The 25,311-nt window shown below is 36.8% G+C and overlaps 1 protein-coding gene across 3 annotated transcripts in view; it reads right to left on the minus strand.

Annotated features, from left to right (window-relative positions):
* Window positions 1-282: 282 nt before the first annotated feature.
* Window positions 283-25,311, minus strand: part of LOC106952642 (guanine nucleotide-binding protein G(I)/G(S)/G(T) subunit beta-1) — a 33,590-nt gene continuing 8,561 nt past the window's right edge. The window contains exons 1-11 of one of the 3 annotated variants that reach the window (XM_015040878.1): window positions 12,811-12,914; window positions 11,531-11,637; window positions 10,685-10,723; window positions 10,457-10,563; window positions 8,655-8,718; window positions 7,828-7,990; window positions 6,098-6,164; window positions 5,268-5,469; window positions 4,168-4,384; window positions 1,432-1,547; window positions 283-570 (exon numbers count right to left, since the gene is read on the minus strand). In XM_015040878.1, the coding sequence (XP_014896364.1) occupies window positions 1,441-1,547; window positions 4,168-4,384; window positions 5,268-5,469; window positions 6,098-6,164; window positions 7,828-7,990; window positions 8,655-8,718; window positions 10,457-10,563; window positions 10,685-10,723; window positions 11,531-11,587 (1,023 nt within the window). In that variant the 5' untranslated portion in view covers window positions 11,588-11,637; window positions 12,811-12,914 and the 3' untranslated portion in view covers window positions 283-570; window positions 1,432-1,440. Of the gene's footprint in view, window positions 571-1,431; window positions 1,548-4,167; window positions 4,385-5,267; window positions 5,470-6,097; window positions 6,165-7,827; window positions 7,991-8,654; window positions 8,719-10,456; window positions 10,564-10,684; window positions 10,724-11,530; window positions 11,638-12,244; window positions 12,269-12,810; window positions 12,915-25,311 lie in introns of those variants that run through there. The other 2 variants (XM_015040879.1, XM_015040877.1) reach the window with 2 other exon arrangements.

Genomic DNA, 25,311 nt, shown 5'->3' on the forward strand with positions numbered 1-25,311 from the left:
AAAAAAAATAATAATAAGGAACGAAGGAAAAAAAACAAAAAAAGGGCAAAAAAAAAAAAAAAAACAACAAAAAAAAAACCGCTATGAAGAGTTAGATCACTGTCACGTAATAACCTTCACTCAGACCTGTGCATAATGAGGATGCAGGACACGCTTGCCGTGTGGTGGAGCAGTGGACGGGGTTTTCCGGATTTTTCATTTACTACCATACTTGTTGGGAGATATTGTTCCCCAGCAGCCCACTTTGAAATCACTAAATTCCTCGAGCTTTTATTTTTTTTGGGGGGTGGTGGGTGTGGGGGGTTTTCTTTCTTTCTTTTTCCTTTTTCTTTTTTCTTTTTTCTTAAGCTGAATGTGTGACAGACAATTGTGCTCTTTTAAATGAGAAGGAGAGAGAAGGAGAGAATTTTTGCCCTTGATAGTTTTTGGGGGGTGTTTGGAGTCAGTATTATGGTGTTTTGTCTTGTTTTTTTTCGTTTTTTGTTTTTCAAAAAAGATTGGATATGCAATAAAAATGAACATTGTGATGTTGGAATGGTCTTGCACTCGACTTTGGAGTCCGGATGCCATCTGGAGAAAAAGACAAGAAGGAACGGGTTACAAACATTATTACACACATGGACAAAGTTAAAATGATCAAATAGATCAGAATTGTTTTTATTGCACAAACATTTCATTATTAAGCTTGTATAATTATCAATTTTCACAAATCGTAAATGAAAATTACAAGATGGGAAGATTGTCCAACATGTTGCACTTTCACTCCCAACATCCAGAAGGCAGCAAATACCCTTCAGAAATTTATGCTGAAGGGTTAAGCTGATTAACCGAGATTTTATGCTTTTGTAACATTTTTCCAACAAACAATAGTGAATCTTAAATAAAGAATTTCAATATACACACAACTGCTACACTGTAAGAACAAAATCTTATCTTTAGTCTGATTTGTACACTAGAAATAACACTAAACTAACAGGCTTGTTTTAAGTCAATGATTCCTCAATGTTGATGAAAAAATAATAAGGAATCATTGACTTGAAACAAGCGCTGATATCTTACTGAAAAGTTAGTTGTAAGTTAGTTTTTTGTTTCAAGTATTTGGCGTTAAAGTGAGGTTTGAAAATCTACGACTTCAACAACTGTTAAGCATGGTGGTGGTGGCGGCCTGCTTTGTTTCACTGCACAAAGAGGGTGAAAAAACTGGGACCATCACTTAATTATTACCAACTGAACAGCCAGATTTTTAAAAGCTGGATTTAACTGGGACAATAATCTCAAACACATCAATCACGTCGCCGTACAGTAAGACAACAAAAGATTCAAATGCATCATCAAAAGCCCAAAACTAAGATGAAATTCAGATGCTGACCTTCTGACTGGCACTCTATATATGATTTCATTTGATGAATTCAGAGAGAGCAGTGAACTCACCTGCAGACTCTAGTTCCAGATCTTGAGGAAGCTGTCCCAGGACCCTGTCGCCACTGCCATGCCGTCGTCGGTCACACCCAAGCAGCTCACCCGGTTGTCATGACCGGCCAGGACACCTTCAGACAGAGAAAACACAAGATTTTACTAAAACATGAGGCAAACACCCTTTCTAAATCTAGAAAGCATGTAAAAATGTTAAAAGGCTAAAGGTTAGAAATCAGAGAGCAGAATCAGATCCAGATTCTGGGTTCAGAATCCAGTAACAACATGAAATTGGAGAAAAAAAAAATCATGCTGAGAATCATTTTTAATGATAAACAACACTTTCCCCATGTTCTGCAAACCTTCTTTGCACTCAAAACATCCAACCCACACTACTACTACTAATAATAATGTTAATCCTATACAGTTACAATGATATTAAAAACCAAACAGTGGAAGTTTTGACACTGAAAATCTGATCTAAGGACTCCAAGTAAAACCAGCTGCATTGTTCGACTCAGACTTCCTGTTCTAAACCAAACAACAAATTATTGGCATAAATGAGGAAACAAAAAAGAAAAAAATGTAGGACTGCAGAAGTAAATCGTTTCAGTCGATTAGTGAAATTGATTTTTTTAAATATAAGACCAAAAAATGCAGACAAGTTCAAGTACAGGTGCATTAATAATAATTAGAGATGAAGTCAGTTATTTATATTTCTTCACCAACCAGCAGACGGAAAAATGCTTGGATTTGAAGATAGATATCTTTCAGTGCAGCGAATATCCACATTTCAATGCTCAAGCTGGTTATTCTTGTTGTTACAACCGAAAAATAAATTTATACAAAGACTGAAATAGGAACATATGCAATTTAACTCCTTTAAAACATTTACAGTCAAAATGTATAAATCATGCCACATAAAATACAAAACATTTTATTTCTTGAATAACTAAATATGTTTGGGGGGAAAAAAAAAAAACATGCCTCGCCTACTAAAGATAACTATTTAGTTTGCTGTATGCAAGTTAGCAGGCAGCACGCACTCCCATATGTTTACATGAAATTCAGCTGAATCCAGTAAATGATTGCTCAGACTCATTTCCATATGTTGTGTAAAAGGTTTGTCATATTGAAGGACTTCCGTTGAATAAAGGCTGCTTACAAAACAACTGTGTTGTAAATGCTGGACCAAACAAGTGTGTGACACTTATTACAACACAACTGAAAAGAACCTAAATATGAAATAAGGATGGACTTTTAGCCTAAAGAAATACAAAGATAAACTATAAGACTTGATAAAAAAAACAAAAAACAAAAAAAAACAAGGGTCTAGACGGTTTACTGCATTCGATCCATTTCAGTTCTGGAAGGCCTATGTGATGTTTATGTGATAAGGAACAAGCCTAAACTCTTAAAAACCTACATTTTACTAAAGAAAAATGCTAATGTTTTATGTCTCCTTTTTGATTTGTACCAAAAACTTTTATTCTGACATCACAAGCAGCCTTAACTACAATATTGCTCAGAGGTAAAAACCCTCTGCTTCTGATAAACACACAAATGATGCAAGTTTTTCCCGTAAGTACGCAGCCGTCACGCAGCAACCTGTGATTATGTTAGGAGTATCTGTTGTATTTCAAAAGGAGAACAGCTAAACACCTACATGAATCTGTACCTCTAACACGCTAAATAAAGGATTGATCCTTAAATTTCCACCTGGTCATCTTAAACTGCAGCCATGAAGCCGGGCAGCTCACCCTCGGGGGCGTCTGACACTGGCTGTGTTTTAATAATGGGACAGTCAGTGCCTATAAAAGGCTGGCGGAGCCATTTTTCTCTCTGAATAGCACTTCATAGCTTTGTTTGGACATGCTGACAAGTGGCTGAACAATGAGCTGTGAGACTTTCCAGATATAACAGTGGAAAGCTAAGGTATTCCCATCATGACAAACCACTGGCATTTTCTAAAACAGGCTGCATGGAGCGGGATGAGGAAAGTTTTATGGAAATGTCTTCACCAACTAATCTGTAAATTTCCTGCTCACGTTTGTCAGATTTCACCAGAATTTCTTAACATTTTTCATTACTCAGACTAAAACTTTTAGGCGTTTCTCTTGGCGGTTTTACAATATTTCAGTCTAAGATATTAACCTATAACCTCCTTGAATGGAGTAGTGTTTGAGTCCAGTTCCACCAATGATCAAATGGCTCACTGCAAAAATTAGCTTTCAGTCTTTGGAGCCTGAAAGCTCCAAAATAGATACTGGGCCTATAACCTAGTGCTCAACTTTATTTGAAATCTCTAACTTTTGAACGTGTTAAATAAGGAATAGAATGTACACTACTAAAAAGCACTGATGAAAATTTACTACTGAACTCAAAGCAAAATGTAACAGTTGAACAACCACAGGTCAAGTTCAATCTAAATGTTATCTGACCAAACAGGTAGTGAAATTACCTTTTGAATTAAAGTGCATCTTAGACCTCAAGTCAAGAACCAAAGTAATAATGGCTAGAATGTTAAAAAACAAACACGCTTTGGAAGTCACAAAATGTAATAAAAAAAAAATGCTGATTAAAAACAACTTGATATTTTTCCAAGATCAACTACAGAATATCTCGGTGCATTTATGACATCTGGAGTCGTAAAGTTAAGTCTGGGTGGTTTTAGGACCTTCCAGAGGCGGTGGAGGTCGAGTTCTGCCGCCGCGCATCGTTTCAGTTCAGAGCATCTTTTCCAGCATGGCTCACCTGCGCGGTCGCCCTTCAAAGTGTCCCAGACGTTGCAGTTGAAGTCGTCGTAGCCAGCCAGCAGCAAGCGGCCACTCTTGGAGAATGCTACGGAGGTGATGCCGCAGATGATGTTGTCATGTGAGTAAACCATCAGCTCCTGGTCGGCACGCAGGTCAAACAGCCGGCAGGTAGCGTCGTCTGAGCCCGTGGCAAAGGCGTTGCCATTGGGGAAGAACTGCAAAAGGAAAGGAAACTAAGTATTCGTATCCCTTTGTAAAATAAAATAAAAATATATTTTTCACGTTTATTTCTCTGCAGATAATCTTTTGTTGATATTTATGACATAAACTATACTCAGGGAGTACAGTTTATTTTAATCATCCAATATGCAGAATAAACTTAATGTAATTATTTTTAAAGGAGCCATTTTTCCCCAGGTTACTCCAATGCACAGCAGGACATGTTGCTTCAATTTGTCTCCTTGTTTTTAATTCTGCACCCATAAACTAAAAAACATGAACAAAAATTAGTTTTTCTCGCTAGTCAAGTATTTTCTGAAAGCTATGGAGATGATGAGAAGGCATGTTTTCACAACAGCAACCTCTTCCAGGAACCGGGGTAGCTTTCTGGGGCCATTATTACCCCCCATGCATTTACACTGCATTTAACAGGAGATGAAAACGTATCCCACCAAAAGGCAAATTCTGACAGTGTGGCGCAAATCATTTTCAAATGGCAAATTAAAAAGAGAAACATTTTAATCAGCAATTTATGTTTAACATAATCTACAGATGAGATTTTCTGTCGTCTATAATAGGTTTCACATAATTTTCTGTGATCGAAACAAACACCTGCTAGTAGATATTATTAGTGTCAAAATAACTACATTCCCCAACGGTAAACTATGAGAAAGAAAAAAAAACCAAAACATTACTTTTATGGTCAAAATAAGAGTCTACTGGCAGATAGGAAATGACGCCCATATGGTACGTAACAATCCAATCATCACTGCACGCTCTGACAAGCAAACTAGCTTTTCAGTCCAAATAAAAGGGCGCTGACATATAGGTAACCCTGGTCAGATCTGTATATGTGAGGTTTGTGTGTGTTTTTCGTACACAGATGGCATTGATGTCTGACTCGTGGCCAGTGAAGGTCTGTCGGCACATTCCTTCTCTGATGTCCCAGAGCTTGGCTGAGGCATCACAGGCTCCAGACACAAACAGTCTGCTGTCCGGCGACAGCGAGAGGCTCATCACATCACCGGTGTGACCAGCAAACGTAGTGGTCTGCTGACCAGTTTCAATGTCCCACAGAGCACTGCAAAAAAGAAGAAAAAAAAAAAAAACAGCGTAAAAATACTTTCAAAACAAGTTCTCTTCAAAATAAGAAATTAGCAATGATTGCATATAAACTGTTTTTTTTTTTTAACCAAAACAAACCCAATATTTGGGAAGTGACTGAATTTTATGAAATCCAAATCTAATGCATATGTTTAAAGTATTATTGTCGATAGTCATCTAAAGAATGCTTTCACCAGTTACCATTGAATGTGACTTGGCTGTATTGTATTACAATTTGCAGCTAATGTAACTATATCTAGTTGGACCCAGATGTGAACACAACTGCATTCTGAATTTGGACCAAACTGATTTCGGTGATTGGATACTAACAGGATCAGGTCAAACAAGATGGTAGTTTTCCATCACTCAACTATGAAAACCCAAGGAATACATTGGTGAAAAAAAAACTACAATATCCAAATAATTAAATCTCCAAAAGCAAAAATGTGATTTATTAAGAAAATAAATGTACCGCCCAACCGCAGATTGACACTAAAGGAAGAGTAAGTGATTTACAATGTTCAAATAGTGATGAAACATAACTTAAGGTTTGCATTTACACTGATTTTGTCCAGAAATGTAGTTGCTGCAATATGCCAACTCACCAGGTGGTGTCTCCAGAGCTCGTGACAATCTGGTTGTCATCCAGGAAGCGACAGCAGGACAAGTAACCTGAACAAAATCAAACCCGCAGATTAACCGATGTAACATGTATTCTCAATTTATAAGTCATAAGGACTGCATATTATTTTTCTTTGTGCAGAAGAAGGGACCTGACTTCAAATGGTCATCACACCCACAGAGGAGGCTATGTGAGCTGCATGTGGGAGGGAGGTGAGATGAATCGACTAATTCTCCACAAAACAAACAAAAAAACACTCTGGGGCATCTCCTGGTTCATGACTTGCTTCCATAATTCATCCAATACTAGCTGGTAGAGTGCATTCACCCCTCCCTGTAGTGAAGGAACTGGAACTAAAGTGCTGACACACTTCCTGCGTCATGTGACACTGATCAGATGAATGCTCCTTGCTTAAGTGCTCACAACACTTTCATTTGTCTGCGATGATACGAGGTTTAACCACCAACCCATATGAAAAAGATCGGACCGACACCTTTTAGGCGCAGTGATCACAATGCTTAGAATGATGATAAAAAAACGAGGTTCCAACAGATTCTTTACTTCTGTAGACTTGATTTTCAAGTACAGAACATTGGGTTTTATCTGCATGCTTCTTCAACATGCTGGAGCTGGCTTCTGATTTGGCAGTGTTGGATATTTTAACCTAAACTAGACTCTATTTTGCAATAATAAATACAGATTCTTTAAGGCATATTTTGTTATTTTTCATTTACTTTTGTTTGCAAGTTTTAAGGAAATTTCTCAGAGCTTTGTCTGGAATCTAAACTAGGCCCTGTTGAAGAACCACCAGTTTAAAATAGTAAAGTCCACAGAAGGCAGCGAGTTCTGATTTTTGAGGTTTCATTTCCTGGTGCTGTCAGTAACTCAATGAGTTGGATTGAAACTCAAGATTAATGAGGCAGATTGCAGATTGTTCAATGACAAGTGGAAAAAAGTAAAATTTCCCTCACTTTTCAAACACTTTGATTTTGATTTTATAGGCAGTAGAAATGGGAAAGAAGCTTAAATGATTTAATTTACTCTGCTTAGCTTTGTTCCATACTTGGAAAATGAATGGAATTTTTAGATCTGTTAAGACTGGGTAGGAACTTTCAAACCTTAAATTTCACTATACGAGAAGGAAGAAACTTGTAAGTAATATAAAGTCCTGTGAGACAAAACTGACTACTGTTTGATGTATTCAGTCTTGCACCAAAGCGGTGTCAAATGTTAAGCTCCTGGAAATTCAGCAATCACTGACTTGTTTAGACAAAATGAAGTCATGAAGTTTTTATCCTAATGTTAATTCACAGTAACTAGAGGAACAAGACCAAGCAACTTGCTATTGACATGATAATGCACATAAAAATTTGAAAGCAGAATATCAGTTAATTAAAACCCAAAACATATAAATCTGCAATATGGAGTTAAATATTGTTTCAATAGTTGTTGAATACTTACGAATAATCATTTTGCTCAATAATATCAGTGATAAGTTTCTTTTTTATATTTTTTTAAGGCTTTAGAACCTCTGACTTCAAGTGGACTGAGTTTTTATATCATTTGGAAAACCAACATGACAAGAATCATGACTTAAACATACCTGTGTTTCTTTTTAACATATACTTTCTCGACAAATCTGAGTGACTCACCAAAATTGTCAACAAACCGATGGACAAACCAGAATCGAGGTAACCCAAAAGTCCCACCTACCTGTGTGTCCGGCCAGCTCACGGCTGACGCGCACATTTCCTTCACGGGTCTTCAGGTTGTAGATGGAGCAGATGTTGTCCAGGCCACCACAGGCAACGTAGTTCCCAGAAGGGGCATAAGCGCACGTCATCACCCAGGAGGAGCGCAGCGGGATGGCATGGACCTGGAGGAGAGCAGAACGATTTAATATTAGATAGTTTGCAGCGACAGATGGAAGAGTGAGAGAGAATTCAGTCTGCAAAATTAACCTTTCAAGGGCGCAAAGCCCTCCATACAAAACACTTCATTGGCACCTACAAACACAATATGCATAGTACTTTGTCAATTTAAATAACATTCCTTCGAAATGTGGAAGTTAGTTCATATTTTGGAGGTTTTTCCATAGCATGTGCTTTGATGAAGAGGTAGAAAATATTTAACCTTAGCAAACAAACATTTTATCCCCGATTAAAATCCCTTCATTCAATACTCCACTTTCAATTTATAGCATTGGTCTAAAAAATACCCTAAAGGATATTTTTAAAAACTTTTAAAATGATTAAAACTTATGATTTAAAGTTTTTCTCATGTTAATATTTTTGACATACGATTCTTTTTTTTTAATTTGCTGAAAACAAAAACTGCTAATTTCTTCAGACAGGAATGCTCACCTGACTTCTTTTATTTCTTTAAATAAAGTCTTTAATTTACTTTGTTTAGGAACTACGTCTAATTAGCTGCTTGTAACCGACAACAGTTAGACTGTAAACCTTTTCTATTTGAGAATATTTTGAGATGATTATTCACAAATAAAGTAATCAGAATTGCAACACGACTGAGGTTTTTACCTTGTTCGTGGTGTAGCTGTCCCAAATAATGAGTTTGCCATCCTGGGAGGCGCTGACCAAAAGCCTTCAGAAAGACAGACAGAATTTTCTTTTTTAAATAATTACTTTTTAAATCTTTTGCTACGAACCTGCAGACAAAAAATGACTAGAGCAAAGAGGGACATGAACATCTTAAATATCCTAAATATTTTAATAAGCTGCACTTTTTAAGAATGAAAACAGCAAATTTTATTAAGAAATCGACTATTTTCTCACAAAATATATTTATTTAGAACACCACTCAGTAATGTTTTCATTATGAGGACCATTTCAAAACAACCTTAATCTACAGAGCCCTCTCAGGTCCCCTCTGTGGATGTCATTTGGTATCTGGGTGAATCCAACAAGAGTAACCACAGCGACGGTCCCAAAGCACTTTGGTACAGGAGGAGCTCTGAACAAAGCAAGGGCTGCAGGGACCGTGCCAGTCTTAACTACAGTACTGACAGTAATGAGTTCAAATGAAGACAATTCTGCTCAAAGTGCAACATAAGCCCGACTTTACTATGATTAATCTGTTCTGGACATGAGCTAAAAGTATTGTTCACATTATATGCAAGAGAAACAAAGGAGCTTTTGGTATACTGAGAGGAATAAAATATGTCCAGTTTGGATCAGACTGTGTAACGCAGGAGTCAGAGCGTCAGCTGAGAGACAATGATTCAACGCTTTGGGGCACTGATCCCTCAAGGGAAGACGAGGTGGAGACTTTCGGGGATAAGAGCATCTATGAGTTATATCCACCAAATTCTCATTTTAAAAATAAATATTGTGGTTAAAGATTGGATCAGGTTAAAAATATCCTAGTGTTGTGTAGGATGAATTATAAAAAGGTAGAACAATCAGGCAAAATATGACTTAAATGGGCTTACTTTCTTTTTAAGGTTTCCCTTTATTATTTTCACAGATGACTATGAAATAACATTTAGGCATATAATGTAAGATATAATATTGATATAATATAAGATTGATTTTGCAGTGATAATTTGTCAAAGATATGCTTTGAGGATTCGAAACTGCTTATGTAGATGTTTTCATGTCCTATGAAAAATCTACATGAATTTAGAGAAATATAGCATCATAAAACTTAATGTCTCACTGATTTGAATAGTGAGAAACATTTTGTGTAGAAGAGTGGGACTTTTTCAGATTGTTAAAAATCTATCACTCTTTATATTTTTTTTTAAAAGTGTAAACAGTGTCTTTGTTTTCTGTGTTTACTAATCTTATAACCACTCTACTTTAGCTGAAGGCCGTAGTTTCTCTTTGTCGTGACTAGACAAATGTTGAGGTGACCATGTTGATTCAAACAACCCCAATAAATACATTGCTGGCTGAAAAGAGTAAAAGTCTAAGGGAAGACCTTTGGTGATCAAACTCAACACCAGCTTCCACAAAGGTTGACTCCATTTTGAGTATTTTCCCTACCCTCATGCCACATCCCAGTGCACACAAACATGACACACCAAGACGCAAAACAGCACAGACTCGAGCTTCCAGCACATGTTCAATCAGCTCTCACAGCAACAAATGTTTTACTATTTTCAGTTTACACAGACAAGAATGCTTATTGTAATAATCGATCAAAAACGAATAGTAAAACTGAAGATAATGGACTGAAGGACGTCATGGTGAACTCATTTCACATGGAGAAGGAAGCAACTCGCAAAAATAAACCATTTCACATTTGTTTCCTGGAATCAGACCAGGAAGACAGGATTGGTGAGAAAAAAAAAAACACACACGCAACTGAATGAATTTACCTTGAATCAGTCCCCCAGTGCATGGCATAGATCTTAGCCAAATGTCCCCTCAGCGTCCGTCTAGTCCGCATCTGAATTCGGCCAACGGGGTCAATGTTTGCTGTGATCTAAGCAGGATGAAAGTGAGACAGAAAGGACGACCCTCAAAATGTGTACTTATGTGGCCAGAGTGAACACCATCGAAAACAAAATGAAAGCCAGTTACTGATTACGAGTGATATTTCTTACCTGAGACAGGGTAGCATCTGCACACGCTTTCCTGGCATCCTGTAAAAAAAAAAAAAAAGAAAAAAGACTCGGTTATAATCAAGCACAAAAGAAATAGGTTTGACTTGCAAATAAGAGTAATAATATGGAAAAGCAATGTGAAAAATGAGTGTCATTTTTATTAGAGTAGGGCTGAAACGATTAATCATGAAGAATTGATTATTCAAGTAATCGTCAACTACTTTAACTAGAGTAAACAAACAAAAAAAGCCATTTGCTGTGAGAACACATTCACAGGAATAATTAAGCCAAAACTGTACAAAAAATATATTCATTTTAATTTAAGAAAATATTTATTCGGAAATATTTTCTAGCCAAAACTCAGGTGGCAGTTTTAGCTTCACCTAGTTCTACTTCTGCAACACAATCTCCTATTAATAACCTTTTGCATCCAATTATTAATTGGTCAACCAACAGATGAGTATTTTTAGCTGCAGATGCCTTATTTGCAACAAATGATCTAGCATATACTAAAGGAACGACATTCTATTGCATTTTAGGTAATACAATGTTGATTTTCTTGTTTATAAAGGAATTGAACCATCTATTTGTATATTTTAATGTATTTCTAGTGGTTAATTGATTTTCAAAAGAAAAATCTGATTAACCGATTCATCGTCAGAATAATTGATAGATTAATCAGTTACTAAGAATTGTTAGTTGCAGCCCTATATATGTGAGTAACAGATTTAATCTTCAATCTACAAAGCGATTAGTAGCAGCACAAGTAGAAAGTTCAAAAGCTGTGGTGAGTCTGGATTTGGAACCTCAGTAAAACTAAACAAGATGGAAAAAACTGGGACTTACTCTGATCTGGTTCTTGAGCTGCTCAGCCTCCTGGCGTAGCTGATCCAGTTCACTCATTTTCCTCTGCTAATGGTGTGCTTCTCTCCGCCGCCTAGACTCTTACCAATCTAAAGAAGACAACGACAAGCCTAACATTAATACAAGTGCGTCCTTTTCAGCTCTATGAACACATGGAGATTGCATTTTAATGACACTGGTTAGTTCCCCCTTTTAGTAATTGGTAGAAATGTGATTTTTTTTTTCCTCTAATGCCACGAATTTATGGACACAGTAAGGTCAACAAAATGCAGTTTCTCTTCTATCCTTTCTGTGTGGCTCAGACAAAGTGGATGCGGATCACTTTTGAGACAGCTCAAGACTTGTCCTTGCCAGCTTGAAGCCGTAACCTAGCAACAAGCACAAGGCAGCTACTTGGGATAACAAATTTGAGGAGGATGTTGAATTTGTTCGTTCTTCACCCAAACAGAGGCAAACGACTTGGAACAATTGAGTGGCCATTACAAGTCCTTGAATGCCAAAGGGGACTGGGAGAGAGAGGGGGAGAAAAAAAGGTGTAAAAAAATGTCCATTAATCCTAGCCCCCAACTCTCGGATAGAGGGCCTAAACATGCCCCTAATTTGCTAAAATTAAGGATTTTTGTGTCCAGATATTAAAAAAAAAAAAAAACAAACAAAAAAAAAAGCAGAGAGGAGACCACCAGGGTTTCCCTGCACCTCTGTAGCAGCAGGTGAAAGGCGTCAACGCTCTGGCCTGTGGGCTCTCAACTGCCCTCCAATGTCATTCCTGTAATCCTGGGACACAGTTGATTCAGCTTCTCCAGCCAAATCCGGTTAAGACAAAACCTGCTGATGATCCTAAAAGCAGTGGCCATTCCGCTGACCCCAATCCTCTGGTTCACCCTCTTAGCAACGATACTTTCACTGGCCGTTCAAAATGAACGGATAACAGAAAATTTACAAAAAGTCACCATATGCTTTTGAGGCCTTGTTAGAAAATAAGTTAAATGCAAGAAGTTGCTAGTATTGCAGGGCATAAAAACAGGAAATGACATTTCTAATGGGATCTTTAGTTGCACCAACTCAGTCAAGTTGCTCAACTTAGGAAAAGAGAAAAAAAAAAGACATTTATATACCTTGCCCTTTTTCAATTATTTTCAGTTACTGTATACAAAACGTTGCACATAAATTAATTTTAAAAGTATATACAACTAACTAGAGTCAAATGGAATAACTATCTGCCCAACTCAATCCATCTACAGCAATAACTGTTATAACCTTACCTCGCTGTGTCTCGGTTTGGATTTATGTCCCTTGTCCTGAAGGCTGATGAGACGTTCTGAATGAACACCTTATCCTACATGCGCCTGAGACTTTATCTGTCACCTGATTGGACAATGCTTCTAAATGGGTCTATCTAAGCAAGGTGCCTTAGCCTCCTAATCTTCACGATGAAAACGTCTCATGATAATATTGCTGTAGTATTCTCATCTTCTCAACAAATGACCCTAAGGATAATGGGTAAAAGAAAAGTGATGTTTATGCCAACAAAAAAACAGAACTCATACTGAGCATACAGTTATATTTAAAATACTAGACTTTATTTTCCTGGTTGAGAAAGTTTAGAAATACTTCTAAGCACACTTCTGCTGTGAAAGCATTGGACTTTTAGTTTAAACTAAATGAGGAAAATTTACCCAAAACAATAACCAGAACTAAAAAATGTTTGATATTCAGAATATTCCTAACATGAAGGTCAACTGTGTTTCACTACCACTGTTGTGAATCAGTCATGACTGGCACGCACATCTGTCTGAGATGAGACTTGAGATTCACAACTTCTTACTACAATAGGACAGTTTTCACCTTTTGTGGGCCCAAAAGCCAGTAAAGCACCAAATTTAAGGTGTGTTTATAAAAGCAGTTGCATTTATAAGTAAAGTTGGCAAATAGTATGGTGATTGGTCTGGTGACTGGGTCTGGTCACTTTCTGACTTTACTGTTGGTCAGAAAATCAAACATTTCCCCACTTTTGAACACATTATCCAAGAGTCACCGGGTCTCACTGAAAACAATCTTTGGTGCCTTTAGTGTCCTTTGCCGATTTGGTCCTATTGCAATCAACTTTTTTTGGATATGAAAAATAAGTGCCTTCCCCACATTGAACAGGATACAATGTGGGGAAAGCTTCACAATCCACAGTGGTGGATTTGCTATTTTAAAAGAACAGGATACAATTTCTGCCACAGAATTGTAAGGCGCAACAATACGCTGGAGCTGCCGCTTCTGTCTGTTAGGACCTGCTGAGACAGGGCTCAGCTGTGCTTCAGTCCGATTCCCCTGTGGGAGAAACCTGAACACAGCACAGCACTCTGCTGTAACCCTAATCATTAGCACCAGCACTTCGTTTACGAAGCAGAACATGTCTTCCTTTAAGTTTTGTCTCCATGTTAACACAGAGATAGAAATGAATAAACCTAGAAAACCTAGATTTCAGAAAAAACAGAAATACAGGGGGAGAATTATCTATATATGGTATATTGTTAAATGTCCTCAAAACCAAGAAGATTAAAGATTTATTAATGACATTTTAAACGATTATCTTGTGACAAGGGCAAATTCACAATGGTACAACTTCCATTCCACTGGCAACTCTGTGGCTAATGGAAGATGATGTAAATTTCCACTCCAGAGCCACAAGATACAGGAAGTCTATTTGTGCCCTCCTTGCGAACGTTTCATTGAATTGGCAAAGGGGATATTTGACCCAAAGCAGACTTTACCAGACAACAGGAAGACTGAAAGAGCAAAGTTGCTAAGTTTCACTCTTTTGAGCTTTAAACCTCTGCCATTCAAAATGCTGGCAGCGCATTAGAGATCTCAAGGTCGAGAAAAGGAACTGCATTCTCCAGGAAATCCAAAGATGGTGATGCTAACAGTGCTAATAGTTACAGATGCTAAAGAGTTTAAAATGTAAACCCTGTAATAATTGTATTTTAAAATAGTAAACGTTGTTCGTAGTGATTCCACATTCAGTGTGATGTACTCTCTGCTTTATAGTATGAGTAATTGATTCCTCAGAACATGAAATCTAGAAAAAAGTTACAATTCTTAAAAGACAAACCAGACACTGAAAGTGGCCACAAAATCCTGATTGGTGCATTTTGAGTGAAGGTACATTTTATGACCATGCAACCTACAAATGTTAATTATACAAATAGCTGTTAGATTTAAATGACATCAACTTTATATATTTGCGTTAAATTTTTTTAATTGTAGATATGAATTTACAACCATGTTAATATTTTCCCCTTTAGACTTTCCAGGAGTAGAGGATCTGTTCACACTGGTGCCCTGTGTGTTGCATCTGGTGTTAATGGGTTAAACAAGAAACACATGATCGATGCAACTTATAAGGGCACATTCCAGTGTTTTAACCTTTTCCACTAACAGAAACTATTAAATACACATGCTTAAGAAAGAGATAGTCATCTGTTCAGAAATAACTAGCTAGATTTTGGTGCTCTTACTCTTCAGACTTTGTGGTCCAAAATGAAACCAAAACCCCCCCCCCCCCCCTCCCAAAAATCTCAAGAACAGGCCAGTTTCAAAATGTTCAAATACCATGTACTTCAAATGCAAAAGCTGCAAAATAAAAGCAGAACCCCTCGCTGGTGATGATCAGTTTTAGCATAAGTGGTGTGATTCAGAGGAATCTCTTTTTCCCATTTTGCTAGTGGTGGGAGTGTAGAAACCACTGGCAGCGCAACAGATAGAGCCTCGACTTTGCTGCCTTCTCTTTCTGCCAGCTATTTTTAGTTAGGTGGTGGGGGAGGAGGAGAAAGAGGAGGAGGGGAGCAGACTTCACATTTTCCAGCCACTCCTATCAGCTCCCACATCTCGAGTGCAACAGTGACAAGGAGAGAGGAAGTGTAATTTGATTCCATACAGACACAGAGTTCATTGTTATTTCTTCCTCCCAAACAGCAGTCATAATATATGCACAGCTCATTTTCACACCATCCTGATTTGTATATCCTCAGTTAGTGATGTAACTAATTAATTACATCAATGACTGATCATTAATAATGGTCAACAAGAAAGCAAAACAAAAAAACCCCAACAATTTATAAAATCTTACATTAAGTCCTTAATAGGTGCAATCAAATCAATAATGTGTCACTCAGTAAAAACCTATGACCCCTCAATGTTTTCACTTTTACATACAACAGGGCTGGAGCGGAACCTCTCCATTAAAGCTCAACAAAAGCGCTACTGTACCAAGTGCACAGGGATATGAATCATAAGATGCTATAAATGGGGTTTGGCAGTAGTTTTTTGGAGTAGACAAAAGTTGTCACCCTGATGACATAAGGAGAGGGGAAGGCAGAGAGATGTTCTGGCACACAAGAGGATAGAGGTAAGAGAGGCAAGCTGGAGGACACAGCCAGATTAAACTAATGAGAGTGAACAAGCAGAGGACAATTGGGAGGGGAGCTGCTAATTAACCCCTTGGTAAAGGGGAGCAGGGCATGCAAGTGTCCCTGTGTCTATCAAAGTCTGATCAGAGTGAAGCTAGATGATGTTACAGGATTCATGGTCTTTTATAATTTAGCCTTTAGCCTGATGCAGTAAACATTTCGGGACATACAGGCTAAGGGAGAAAAAAATAGTCGATTGGTCAGTGAAGCTATTGCCTAATATTGTTCGACTTGTGCTCATCACTCCAACATGTAGTTGTACTGGAAGTTCCAAAACGTTATGTCTACATTAACACAATTAGAGCAATAAATATAACCCCTTCCTCTTGTTACTGGAGAGTCAGTTTGAGGATATAAGCTGTTATTCAAATGACTTAGCATGAGCTACTTTACATATTTCTCTGTCAGCGTATGTGAACAGACCATCCTGGATTACAGAGAAAGTTTGGCTTAGTAAGAGTAAGTCTAAGTCGTGTAGTTACGCAATAGTATGATTCTTTGACCTTTTATTTTGTTAATTTTAGCGGCTTCCAGACAACCCCTTTCAACAAAATGGTGTTTATGAAGGCGCTGGAAAGATGGTGACCTTAATAATTTACACCCTCCTGGATGGATACTAGCTGCCCCACCCTGTGTCTTCTTGAAGTGCTGCATCCAGTCCTGCATGCCTGACTCTTCCCGTCAACTCTCCTCTGTTTCAGAAAGCCAGTTGGTGGTGTGGTTAATTTGTTGCTCCTACAAACACTTTAAAACTGCAATGGTTTCAGAAGCCTGAACAAACGATCACCCATCTGCCTCCACACCTTAACACATGAACAAGGCATTTATGAGCGGCGCGCTTCCTTTTCATGGGTGTTCCCTAGCCGTGTTCATCTCTCTTCCCTTTGTCAAAACACTCAGCGGATGTGGCGACAGAGCACACACACTTTACAAATACAATCACTTGGTGGTTTCTTTCACTACTACTTCACTTGCCAGCGTCCACCCCTGGGCTTGAATCAGGCTATGCAATCATTTGCTTTACAGTAACAGGTTACACTCAACATCCTGAGAGGCAGGCTTAAAGAAACTGACAAAGAAAATCAAGAAACGGTCAGAAGTGGTTTCTACAGCTGGATCCCATACCTGGCTTTACTTTGTTAGGGAAAAAGATTCAGCTTAAAATGTATTACTCCACAGATCCACATTCTTAAGTGGAATATCTTGTATTATATTTTGAGAAACAGTGCAGATGAGCTTATGTCATCGGATACAAAGTGATTTTAAGTTTTAATTTTTTTAAAAACTAAAGATAAATGACAAAACTAAACTTTAGTGATTGTATAAACAAGCCAAACAAAATAATGGACGTATGAATTGAATATTACAAAAATTAATGTTTTTGATCCAAAACTGTGTTTTTGAAGTGAGTATTAAGCTTGTGGGAATTAGTAATTAATCACATGACAAATTAAAATTAGCTAAATAATTTCCATTCTGATATTTTTTTTTTGAAGGTGAGTTTGTTGACAGACTTCATAAGAGTCAGAATCAGCCATTAGTCATTGTACAGAAGCACAACAAAAATCGTTTCAGTACTCCTCTCCCCCTCCAAAAAAACAAAACAAACAAACAAAACAAAAAACTAAAAAAGGGGCAAATGAATAACAGACATGGGTAGAAAGGTTCAGGCTGCAGTCATGGGAGACATAAACCATTTTATTTATGGTTTTGTATATGTGTGATTATTTCATTATTGTTCGTTTGTTACACAGGTCCAATGTGGAGTGCTCTGTACATAATTAGTTTATTAGTCAATTTATCGTGTAGCAAAATTTATTATTGTTACAGGATGATTTCCCATTAAAAGAGGTGACTCACCAGCCCTAACAGATAATAGATTTCACACTATATAAAACTGACTAGCAGATACACTTAAGTCAAACAAGAATTCTGCATAATACTTTCATTTATGGTTAAACATGCTGAATTTGGCCACTTTGCCCTAGTATATAACAAGCAACATGATGCTTTAAGTGGATATGTGCTCCCCCCAACCACTGCTCTTGTGGTCCAGTTGGTGGATGAGAGTCCATCTAAGTGCTGTGGTGAAGTGATGCATGGTAAATGTAGCTGAAACACAACCAGGTCACAAAGGAGGCAGGAACAACAGGGCTGATGAGGCAGGATGAGACGACAGAAGGGAATGCTTCTGGACATTTTTTTAAAAGCCCCAGCCAATCTTGTTCTGTCATCTTCTACATCATACACATTCCTTCTCTCAGAGATGTCTTTCCTCCCCTCCTTACCGGATGCAAAACAACTACAGCACAAAGAAGAGGAAAGCGACTTGACTCTCCTTGAAAAACTTTAATACTAATCTGTATATTGTGTTTGCTTTTGCAGAAGATATATATATATATTTGCCAATTAGTTCTCATTTCAGTAGTTAAAGACGTGACTAAAACTACTGCTATAATCTATTGGTATACTATTGAAATTTCACCTCACAAAATCTTACACGCATCAATCCTGTATATCCTCAACTATCCAAGTAGCTGGTTAAAAAAAGGAAAAATGGCTGAATTAAACATTAAGGGCTTTGGGGCCCATAACCCATTTTGGTCCACTGAAAGTGGAGCATAATCCTGGGGCTACAAATAAGTATGCATATGCTGGCACAATGCTGATGATGCTCCATTCAGTCTAGGTGCAAATTTAACAGGTTTTTTTTAACTGAAGGAAGCAATAAATTAATCAATTGGCTTTATTTATAATAATATAATATATAATTTATAAAATGTATTTCAAATATTATGAAAATGCCAAGCAAAAGGATTTGATTAAAGTAAAATTAATAGCATGTCTGAAAAAACGCTAGAAACGCTTTTAGCTAGAGATCTTTAAGCTTACAATAAAACTTTTGGTAAGAGAAAATCATCGAGATTATATTACAGTTTGTGTAAAACTGTAAAAAATAGGCTATGACTAAACAGATCTGAAATTAGTCAACCAAGATATTGACAATGTTGAACTTTATGCCATTTTCCAATGAATTACAAAAAAGTATATATGTGCTGTGTGATAGAGGTGCAGAAAGAAAATAAATTGTATAGAGAATTATAATTCCTAGTCCTGAGAGTTGTGAACCTATTCAAAATGCTCAAAGCTCAATTTTAGTCCGATTAATTTTCTTCTAAAATTATATTTTGAATAATTCTTCGATAATTTTTTATTTAAGAAAAAGCCAGGCAGCTAAGATGCTTTATTTACTGGTAATTTAAGTCACAAATTTATGCACAAACATTTTTTGTTCAAATAAACTTATAAAAGTATTAGATAATATGGAACCTTATAGAAGTGTTTTAAATTAGAAGTTAGTTAATGCAGATCTCCAACTATTATGATCACCAGATAGAAAATCTAAAAAAGTTGATGCATTTTTTGTTAGCATCAAACATTTTAGTCACACACAAACACTAACATCCCATCGTTACCCTCTCAACCTGCAAAGAATAATTTCAATCTGGTATAGAATTCAAACTAAGTGAGGTTTCTTTGCCCCCTCTCAAAACTCAATTAAAGTATAGGTGTTTAATATCTGACCAAAATGCATCAGTAGTATCTGCTATTAGAGTGAATTAATCTGCTTTCAATTGTAAACTTTATTGTTCTTCCACATTGATGTCTTATCTTGGACCCTGAACTCTTGTACTTAGTCTTCTGTTGGCACAGTGGATAGAGTAGTTGTCTTGCAATTCAAAAGTTGTGATTCGATTCCAGCTTCCTCCTTCCACGTGTCTGTTCCCATTGGCAAGGTATGCAATGTTCATTTGCTTACTGATCTACACATCTGTGTGAATTCATAAAAGGGTGAATGTGGCACCAACGTAAAGCGTTTTGAGTGGTTGACAAGACTCAATTTACTACTATCTGTTTCTTTAACAGAACAAGTAACAAATGTTCATTTTCTGTTAACCCATCATTCATTGAAGTCAACAATCTTTCTAATCTAATGTAGCTTGGTATATAAACTTTTAGGCAAAGACAGGTGTCATAAGGTTTATATCACCTTGGAGTAATTGTGATATTTAGACAACACAGTGCACGAGATGGCTTAGTACATGTGCTTATCAAACCGGTACGGCTTTACTGTTAGATACTTACTATCAGTTACTGTTATGCTGTGAGCCAATAACAGAATTAGACTCTGATGTTAACCAATTAAAAAAATCATTAAAAAAGGGGTCAAAATAGGGTTTAATGATTTCAACTGCATAGGGATGTTTTTTTCATAAAATGTATATAAATTAAAAAAAATGTAGAGAAAAACTGTTGTCATTATTCAACCCAACGCAGCTTTTGTCAAGCTAAACAACTTGACTTTATTAAGACAGCCAATTAACGCTGATTTTTTTCTTGCAAAACCAAGATTTTGCAATTTGTTTGCACACCTAATTTTCATTGAGGGGGAAACAATTTAACAATTAGAAACACCTTTTCAAAATGCCAAATTATCAAAAAATATGTCATGTTAGCCAATTCCTACTTTTTACGCTACACAGCACAAAAACAGTTAAGACATTTTTTACGTTTCCACATTTATATTTTCCCTGACTCCTATTCATTTGAACTTACAATGTGAGCAGAGTATTTTACTGAATGACATGAAGTTTAACTACATAAGGTAAACTCCAGAGATCAAACTGCGCCAGCAATGTGATTGGTGCGCGCTCCCTGTTTAATGCATCAACTATAAACTCATGTTTCTTTCAGGAGTAATTCTGCCCTGCCAGTAAAATTCTCACTGCAGCAGAGACGCCTGCGGTGCGTCTTACTAAAAAATAAATAATGACTTAATTGTTTTAGAAATGTAAAAATAAGCAAAGCTTAGCCTGGCCGGGGAGGAAATAAAGCGGCCCGCCGGACATAATACACTGGAGGAAACTCTGTTTATCTTTAATGCCATTATTGGAAGCAATAGTACCACCAGTTAGTAGGATTTTATTTATTTAATTTAAAAACATTTGAAAAATGTGAAAATCATCATTGGTGACTTAGGCTTCTGCCTGTTGTCAAGCAAGAGATTGTGCAGGTCTTTTAATGCGAGATTCTTAGTTTAGTCATGAAAACTTAATATTTTTCAAGCAGATAACTTGCAAAGCTTTCTTACTTCGGTGAAAACACAAATCTGTTTTGACAAATGCATGGTTAGAAGGGACTAAATAATGGTGGATATCGGTCATTTTAAAATGACTCGAACTTCACACAATTTCAATGGCTAACAAAACAAAAGTCTGTTTTGCGGACCACACAGCTTCATTGAGTTTAGCAGAGGCTTTCTTTGATGATTCTAAAATTCATTCACAAGACGTTTTACTCTAAATTAATTGGTTTATTTTTCAAAAGATTGTTACATATCGCACACCAAGAACTTCTTCATTGTAAAAGACCTTAGTCAACTAAAAATAAACCTGCAATGTAAACATGATGCCAGTTAAAAGGTTTATATAACAATTTTCATTTATGTAGACTGACGTCTTTTTAGATTGGAGTTATTTTAAGATAACAGAAATTTGCTTTTGTTATGGCCCTGACTGACGAGAAGTTAACTCAGACTAATCAGTTTTATTAAAGTAAATATGATTACAGACATATACTCTAGTCATTTAAGCAAAGATTGACTGTTCACAAACTCCAAGAACCACCGATTTATATGCTGTGGTGGTTTAATTGTCCACATTTTGCAAGTCAGTTCTGGTTGCTTTCTCTGTGCATCGTTTCAGATGGGGAACATATCAATGGGACTGACAGTACAGTAACATTGATTAGCAAAACATTCCATGATGCTGTAGGCCTTACAATGTGAATAGCTTCCAACAGGCAAAAACAGTTTCATGAAAGCCATATGATCATTTAATTTTGATATAATAAAACCAAAATGTCACTAGAAAATTTTAAACATGAATCTAGTTTATTTTTGTTCAATTCTGAGGTAGTCATCAGCAATTTATGACTTGTGCTTGGATTCACTGCATAACTGCTCTTTTTAAATGAAAGTGAGCTAGACAAAAAAAAAAAGTCAGGCTTGCCTAAAGCTAAATGCATGACTTTATTTAAAACAGAAAATACACTCCTTTGATTGCATTAATAAACATACCCCTCCCCTTTTTATCCCCAAGCCTGCGAGATAGGAACACGAGTGTGTGAAGAGTCACATGACAGCAGCCCCACTCTTTTGCTCAAATGAGTGTGGCCTGCAATGCCTTAAAGAGGAAGAAAACTCACTTGCACTGTTATCCTTGTTATCCCGGGATTCAAGTTTGGTCGCATTTTCCTTGTGGCAGTCAAATGTAAGGGCTTGAATGTAAATAGACAGCGAGACAGTAACCATTCAAACCAGAGTGGGCACTGAAGTGCACATGCAAAGTACTGCCAGGACTAGTGATGAGCCTACAACAGGGTTACAGTATCTGAGTGGTGACAAGGTTGTATTTGGGTCTCTAAGCAGCTCTGGTGCCAGCTACTTTGACTATTCAAAACAGAGGCCTCGGCTTTCTGGCAAGTGGTGACAAGCAACACATAACAGAAGCTACAGTACAACTACACACAAATCAAGATAGAGGGACATGTTTTGACAGAATTTCTGCTGAAAGTTTTCATCTTTGGATGAGTTCATTTTCAGAGCAGCAGATTCAGAATTACTAGTTATACATTACTGTAAACAGTATATATTTTAAAGGGAGACCAACCAATGGTTCTCTCGCCTAGAAAATAAGATTAAAGGCATTTGACCCTCTGTCAAGATGGGATTTAAACCATTTCTGACAAGAGGCAGCTTAAATACTTTTGGCTATATTTTGTTCCAAGATATTAATTCATTCTAGACATGCAGAATCTGTGGTGGTTGAATGCACATAGGATTGGCAGAATGCCTTTAGCAGCACAAAAATGAAATGATTTGTTGATGCAGCAATACAATTGTAAAGAGAGAAAACAAAAACAAAATGAAACCATAGGACGACGATACTGTGTTTGTTGCAGTATTCATCTTTGTGGACCTGCAACATTCCTAATCATGCCTGATGAACTCAAGTTATGTCCTTCATGTGATCATTCCGGTTTTCAACACCGATTTAAAGGCAAGTACAATCCAAAACAGAGACATTTCATGGTGTACGATACTACCCACAATCCTTCGCAACAAGGAAGTAAATTGGACTGAAATAAATATTTAGATTTTTTTTCCCCAAACACACTGCTCTGACAAGAACCATCCTTGCATGTGCAAGAACAAGTGAGGCTTATATGTTAAGTTTGAAGATTTTTAATTTAGATTTAAACTAAGTAATGCAACAGCAGACTAGCAAAAAAATCAATTTTAGGCAAAGAGGGCCAAAACCAAAGAGGCCCAAAACCGAGGCTCCAACAGGTGAACAGAGAACAGCAAAGTACCTTTAATGCACCTATACAAGTTTACATGTATAGAAGAAGTCAAAGTGTGCTAAGTGCATTGGAAACAAAGTCCAACTTATCAAGATTTACAACTTGAATTTAAGTTAGTATAAACGTACTACAAACTACAAGACCTTGCTCATTTTTGGTAATTGTTTTTGTAAAAAAAAAAATTTGAGGTCAGTTGTAAGAACAGTTTGAGTCCCATTTATTGTTCAGGTTCAACATCTGTTGCTGCAATAAGAAAGATTATATTTGTACTTGATTACCAAAAACTTGCGTGGATAGTTTGTACTCAACCAGTGGTGCAGCCCTCGACAAGAGATGGCTGCCTATGTTGCCCTTTGGAATAAATAATTATCGACCTACATATAAAACAGCAAATTATAAAACAACAAACGGTGGGCAACCTATTTTTGTTGTCTACATTTCCATTAAGTTTAATTTCATAAATCCAGCGCAAATTGTGAAGTTGCACTAGGAATTTCTTTTTTATGGTGCAACTACATAGTGACTCGGGTCTAACCAATGATTAGTAATCATTGATGAAATCAAGTTTGACAGATTCTAGACATTACAAAATAAATGAACAAAAAAAATGACTGCAAGGATATGGCATTTTATTAAAAAGTGCTTGTTTTGTGCTTTTCTACCACAAAATGACAACTATTTCCATAGTTTTCCTATGAATGCTTTCTAAAAAAAAAATCTGCCCAAATTTTAACAATCTGCCTAAAGCTGTTTTTTCACCCCAACGTGTTCAAAAGAATTGAACCTTCCCCAATCTGGCAACACTGAATCCTGTCCAGACATAGCTAAAACATAGTCTTGCACAATGCAAGACACATCATGGATATAGTGTCAGCCCAATATCAACATGCACTATATTCAAATTGCCAAAGATTGTTTGGAATGGAATAATCATTAGCTAATATATTCCAAGAGTTAACTAGCATTTTACAAGTTAATGTAATATTTACCCAGCAGATGTCATTTCCATTACCAGACACAAATACCATTGCCCAAAATACTAAAGGTCACAAGATTGTAGTGGACAAGAAGAGGAAAGAAGAAAATGCGCATATGTCGCCACTGATAGTCATAGCAATATTTTTCTAACATTGTGCAGCTTTAGTGTGAATGTTTCTCCTCAGACTGCTTTTAGTGGAGGCCATGGACAGTGTGACTGTCTGAACCTGGGACACATTGAAAGAAATTATGAGAATACTACTACTCATGCAGGAAATTACCTACATGGCTTTTGGTTAAAAAAAAAAAAAAAAAAAAAAAAAACTAAACAAACCACTGTGTGAAGTAAATGCATCTTTTTGCATGCAAAGTTGAAATCAGGATGGATTTTAACGCCATGTTGATCATTGTTGTTACACTGGTTACAATTGCGAGGTCCAGACCTGTACAGGGCCTCTGCCCCAACACTCATCCAAGCCATTTATGATTGTACCATCTGTACAAGCAAGAGAGACCAGAAATGCTGCCAAGTGCAAAGGTCATTTATTATTCTCTACCGGAGATATAACAATTTGAACTGCTAGTGTTTAAAAATAAATCCCAGCACATTGGCTTCATGATGTCTAATTGGAGGATGACAAAGGCCAGCTTTTCTAAAGGACAAAATCCCACGGTGTTCTTAAAACACAAACTGCTAGAGGTTTTCCTTTTCTACTAGTTTTACTTAAATTCTGCCTTTTACTATAACAATTCCATAACTGTATTTAAATGTGCACTGTTTGGCTGATCCTTGGTAGTGAACACATTTTAACACCTTAAAACATTTGTTTACATTATAAAGATCAGCATAGGATTAAGTTAGTGCAACATAGAAACAAACATAATTCCTGGCAACTTGTT

This window comes from Poecilia latipinna, unplaced genomic scaffold (genome assembly GCF_001443285.1).
Source record: "Poecilia latipinna isolate Pla-1442-1.1 unplaced genomic scaffold, P_latipinna-1.0 Scaffold532, whole genome shotgun sequence".
Lineage (NCBI taxonomy): Eukaryota > Metazoa > Chordata > Actinopteri > Cyprinodontiformes > Poeciliidae > Poecilia > Poecilia latipinna.